Genomic DNA, 4,997 nt, shown 5'->3' with positions numbered 1-4,997 from the left:
CGCGGCCACACCGCAGCTGTGTCCAATGTCAGGTTTCCGCGGCGGCGGACGCCGGGCTCCCTACTCGTCCCGACCTTTGCGGCGTAATTGCCAGTAACGGAAAAGCTTCCTGCGCAGCGCTCCGCAGGCGGTTCGGGACTCGGAGCCCTTCGCGCCCCGCACCCCGGTTTCTCTAGGCGCTTCTGCTAATGCGTGTGCGCCTGAAAGGCCGTGCGCGATCTATGGGAAAATGGGCAAACCATCTGAAACCCGTACCCCGAAACCAAAACGCTGACAAAAACTATCTTAATGAAACCCTACTGGAGGCCAAGACGTGTTCGATTTCTAATGAACCCAGAACTGTAGGGCTTTGCCTTTTTTAAAAGGGGCGGTGGCATCTTGACGGAAAGGCACATACAGAAAGGCTGACGAGTCCTCATTTCGGAGATTAAAATTCACAGAGATCAGGGAGAATCGCGTGGTAAATATGTCCAAACGCGGGCACAAGTCCGCACTTAGTCTCGGGGAGGAGGCCGCAGCGTCTCCTGGCAGCAGCTGTTCCCTCGGGGCGGCACAGAAACGCGCTCTGCTGGATGGACCAGCCCCGCGCCCACCGCATCATCCAGGCGCGGTCCGCTCCCCCCACAGCGCAGGCGGCGAAGATTCTCATCCACGTGCCGTGGCCGCAGCGTCTGCAGTGACTTGCTTCGTCCCGGCAATTCTGGTTTCCTGCCAGCAGGAGGCGATAGCGCGCCACGCCACAACCAACCAGGACCACCCGATTAAGTCATTTATCAAGATCGCTTGACAAAGATGTCTGAATCTTTTTGTATCAAGACTGTAGTACTTTATAGAAAGAACGGAACTTGGAGGGAGGGGGGACAATAGAGACTGTACTTAAGGACAATACCTTCTTCAAAGCAAACGTTTTAAACGTTTGAGATAAAATGTACTATGCTGCCCATAAACTGATGGCATCGGCTGATGTAAAGAGATTGTCAAGGTCTTTAGGCAATGGGGGTTTTCAAGTTACAATTTAAAGCTCGGTGAGAAAAGCAGAGTGAGTAGATTTTTAAAAGGTGGATTTCCCTCTTTTTATGATCACGCTAAGATGATAATTCACAATCTGCGACCACGATGGGAAAATGGCTGGCAAGCAAAGAGGCACGAAGCAGCTGTGGTTGCCAATCGCCAGGCGGTGGCGGGGAATGTCCGCCTTAAATTAGAATAAATGGTGCCCGGGCAGGGTGACGGTGCAATTAATTCTGTACGATTTCAGCTCCTTTCTCCTCCCGACTTTTCATTTCAATGTATTCCTTGCCGACAACCACCAAGGCTTCAGCCACGTGCACCTTTTTGGTGATGTCTCGGCATAAATCAGCTGGACGTGGAGTCGTTAACTAGCCATCTGTCTATTTCCCCCAAAAGTACCGTTCAAAGGCAGAGACTGGAGGGGAGTTAGCGAGAAGGGTGGTCGAGACTCAGGAAGGCGCTTCGCTCGACCCGCACCAAGCCTGTCGCACTCAGCGTCACCCCTGCCCCTCCCCCCCCGTGTCCTCAGTTCACGGAGATCAGCCACCGCATCCTGTGCTCCTACGACACGGACATAGACGAGCTCTTCGCAGAAATCGACCACTGCCTGGCCATAAACCGCAGCATTCTGCAGCAGCTGGAGGACAAGTGCGGCCACAAGCTCACGGACGAGGACTGGCAGAGAATCCGGGCGCAGGTAGGCTTCGCTCAGCAACCGGGGGCGGCAAGCCACGCGGGTCTGCGGTGACGCTGGAGGGGAGGCCGAGGGACACGTCAGGGGACGCGGGGAGCCACGCTCGTGCGTTCTGCCCCGGCTGTGCGGGGGGGACCCTTGGGCCTTCCTCCCCCACTCGAAGTGACTGCAGGGCCCTTCTGTTCAGAAGTCCGCCCTGGCGATGCCATCGTGCGGACCGTGAAAGCGCCAAAGGGAAAAGGTCCCTTCTGACCGGTTTCCCGCCTTCCCCTGCGACGACAGTGGCCTCGGAAGAAAGGGTGACCCCGAGGGAAAACTTGCTTAGAATAGCACAAAAATAGGAAAATTTAGGAGGAAGTTTAGCAGCTACACAGAGTTCAGGATTTTGAAAAAGACCCCTCGGCGTTGCCAACGGTCAGCGTTTCTTAAAGGCCTTGTGCTTTTAGACTGCTTGGCACAGCAGGTCACCGTCCCTTTCCATCCTGCACGAGAGTGGGAGTGGGGGGGACACGCGCGCGTAACCGTGCGACGCTGGCACCCAATGAACCTCTTCCTCTTTACAAGACCAGTGTCCCTAGTGCCCGCTCCCACTTACACCTGCGGAACTGCCTGTCAGGTGACAGCAGAAGCCGCGGACGCGCTCACTCCTTGTCCCGTGTCGCAGGCGCAGCACCGGGAGGCCCGCGAGTGTCCCATCTGCCTCACCCCGCTGTCCATGGGCAGCGACGGCCCGGGCGAGCCGCCGGGGCCGGGCGGCGGCCAGCCCTGCCGGGAGACGGTGCTGCTGTCCTGCTCACACACGTTCCACCACGCCTGCCTGCTCGCCCTGGAGGCCTTCTCCTGGGGCGACAGCTCCCCCTTCCACGCCTGTCCCCTCTGCCGCTCTTGCTACCAGAAGAGAGTCCTCGAAAGTTGATTCATGGCCGGGAAGTGTCCTGTCGTTCCGGGGGGAAGGCCACCGTCCCCCGGACGCACCGTGGCACAGCGCAGCCCGGGTCAGCGCCGATTAGTAACTAGTGGACTTGGCGGTCGCGCAGAGGACACGTTGTAACTATGCCGTCAAAGCGCACAGCCCGGCAGCTTCCTTCCGTCTTCATAAAAAGATTTCAAATCCACGAGTCGCAGCACGTGAAACAAGCGAGGAGCGGACGGCGACTTCCGGAGGCCCCACATCCCGCCCCCCAGGCTGCTCGCGGCCCAGCGGGGTCGCTCAGCACAGCCCGTCACCCCCTTCCTTGCACGGCCATCCGATCAGCGGGCCCTGCCCACGGAGTCCCCACGGGCACCGGTGGGCCTGTCAGGCGGGTCCCAGCGGCCAGCACACACGGCAGTGTCTGACCACATGCCCGATGCCTGAAAACGCTCCTCGAACGCAGCGTCCTGAGGCCCCGCACCGTTCCTAGTCCTGTTCTGTACCGGTTTCTTGCTTTCTGCGTAATAAACCACCTTGGACTTCAGCACCCCCAACACGCAAACGCGAATGTCAAACTAAAACACCCGGCGGCGTCCGGCTTCAGAGGACGACGGCCCAGCACGTTCTCGCCACGCAGAGCCAGCCGCCGGCTGTTTCGGCTCACACGTGGGGAGTGCGTGACCGGCTTGGAGCAGGTCGTCCTGACTGTGCACGCTCCCTGGGGCCTGACTGCCGAATAAGCGAGGACAGTTGTAGGGCTCGGGCACCCAGCTGCCGTAACAGACAAGGCTCACAAAGAGGCTACACAGCCCGGCGGCGGCGGGTCTGGGGACAGAGGCTCTGCTCTCAGTGGCCTGGGCTATGGCTCCTTCTGGCTCGTGGCTCATGGCTCGTGGCTTGGCCTCCCGTGTGCCCCGAGTCCCCAGGGACTGCTCCCATGTGCTGGGGAAGAGCAGGCAGAGGTGTCTGCGGGCCAAGCGTGGGCACATGGGCACAGCTCCTGCAGCCGCAGCTGATGGCAGGCACGGAGACAGTGGACGGGGGGCAGACGCACAGGTGCACACGTGTCAAGGGTGCAGGTCAGTCCCCATGTGGTACGGGAAGAAACACACACACAGATTTCCACTTCTACCTCATCCCCGTGAGGTGCTTGTCTGGTGTGCTTTCCTCGTAGGTAGCTGCGCACCCACGGCCTGCTCGGGGCTCATCACCCAGTGTGGACAGCAGAGGGAAGCTGGGGCATGGGCCGTGTCCCCACCCAGAAGGCCCTGGGGCAGACTCGTCCCTCCCCAGCCCCAACAGGCAGCGCAGAGCCATGTCACCGAGGCCTGGGCGGTCTGAGGCCACGCCCCAACCTGGAACCTGGAGGGAGAGGCCTGGGTCACTCGGTGACAGCGAATGCTCTACGGGCTTGGCTCCCGGGCGCGGTGGCTACGTGTCCCTGCCTGCTTCCTGGACGCTTTCTTGAGATTTCCCAGAGCCCGTGAGCTGTCACATGTCCCTCTGGTACACTCCTTTCCTGCTTCAGTGGGCAGAGTACATTTCTATTCTTTGCAATCAAGTACTTTACTGACATAGGACTGAGTTGTAGGCGACAGATAAAAAAATTTGGGGGGTGGGGTGGTAGGGAGACCTGGGACTGGTCACCCGGATGAAAACCGAGGCGTGTCAGGGGCGAGGAGCAGGGAGCGGCGGCCGTCAGCGGAAACAGGACATCTGCACTGAAAAGCCTGCTGCAGTGGCATGGCCGCCAGGGGCGTGGGGACACCAAGCTGCCACCGGAGCAGAAAGCAGGGCTTTGGGCGGTTTGAAGATGACAACACATTCTTCGTTCAGTCAGGTCACAAAAACCACCCATACCTTTCCCCGATCATATGGCAGCCTCGTCAGCTCTCGTGAAAGCTGGGTCAGTGACCGAGGAGCAGCTGGGGCCGGGACGAGGGCGGGCTGGCTGGAGGGCTCCGAGAGGGAAACTGTGACGCCCTTTAAACCTGTCGTCCTAATCCGCACATCTCTGCAGTTATTCAAAAGCAGCGTTTTTTCATTCGCGGGCGGTTCGGGGCTTTGTTAACTGTTGCGATGAGCGAATCCCAGCCTCTTTCCGTCTGCGGGAGCGTGGCCGCGACCTCCGTTCGCGGACGCGGTTGGGCATGTGCGGTGGGCTCCGCGGGGACACGTTCCCCGAGCCCGGTGAATCTGGTTTCTGGCACCTGCCACCAGCGGTGTGAGGAATGCGGGACAGCAGACTCAGGCGAAGCGAAGGGAGGAAGGGGGGAGGATGGCGTCACACCGGCTCTCCGGGGACCCGTGGGGGGCTGGGGGAGGGTGGGCATGCAGGAGCAGCGCACGCCCCCGGGCTGGCTGCGGGAACCACCCCAC

General features: G+C 60.2%; 1 protein-coding gene across 7 annotated transcripts in view; it reads left to right on the top strand.

Moving 5' to 3' along the window:
• RNF32 (ring finger protein 32) overlaps positions 1 to 4,887 on the top strand; it is a 22,724-nt gene extending 17,837 nt beyond the window's left edge. For all 7 annotated transcript variants that reach the window (XM_006904465.3, XM_025044896.1, XM_025044884.1 and 4 more), the window contains exons 8-9: positions 1,541 to 1,708; positions 2,370 to 4,887. In XM_006904465.3, coding sequence (XP_006904527.1) covers positions 1,541 to 1,708; positions 2,370 to 2,621 — 420 coding nt within the window. In that variant the 3' untranslated portion in view covers positions 2,622 to 4,887. The remainder of the gene's footprint in view (positions 1 to 1,540; positions 1,709 to 2,369) is intronic.
• Positions 4,888 to 4,997: the final 110 nt, after the last annotated feature.

The sequence above is a fragment of the Pteropus alecto genome, unplaced genomic scaffold (assembly GCF_000325575.1).
Source record: "Pteropus alecto unplaced genomic scaffold, ASM32557v1 scaffold320, whole genome shotgun sequence".
Lineage (NCBI taxonomy): Eukaryota > Metazoa > Chordata > Mammalia > Chiroptera > Pteropodidae > Pteropus > Pteropus alecto.
Note: the sequence above shows the minus strand (reverse complement) of the source record. Positions and strands in the feature narration are given on the sequence as shown.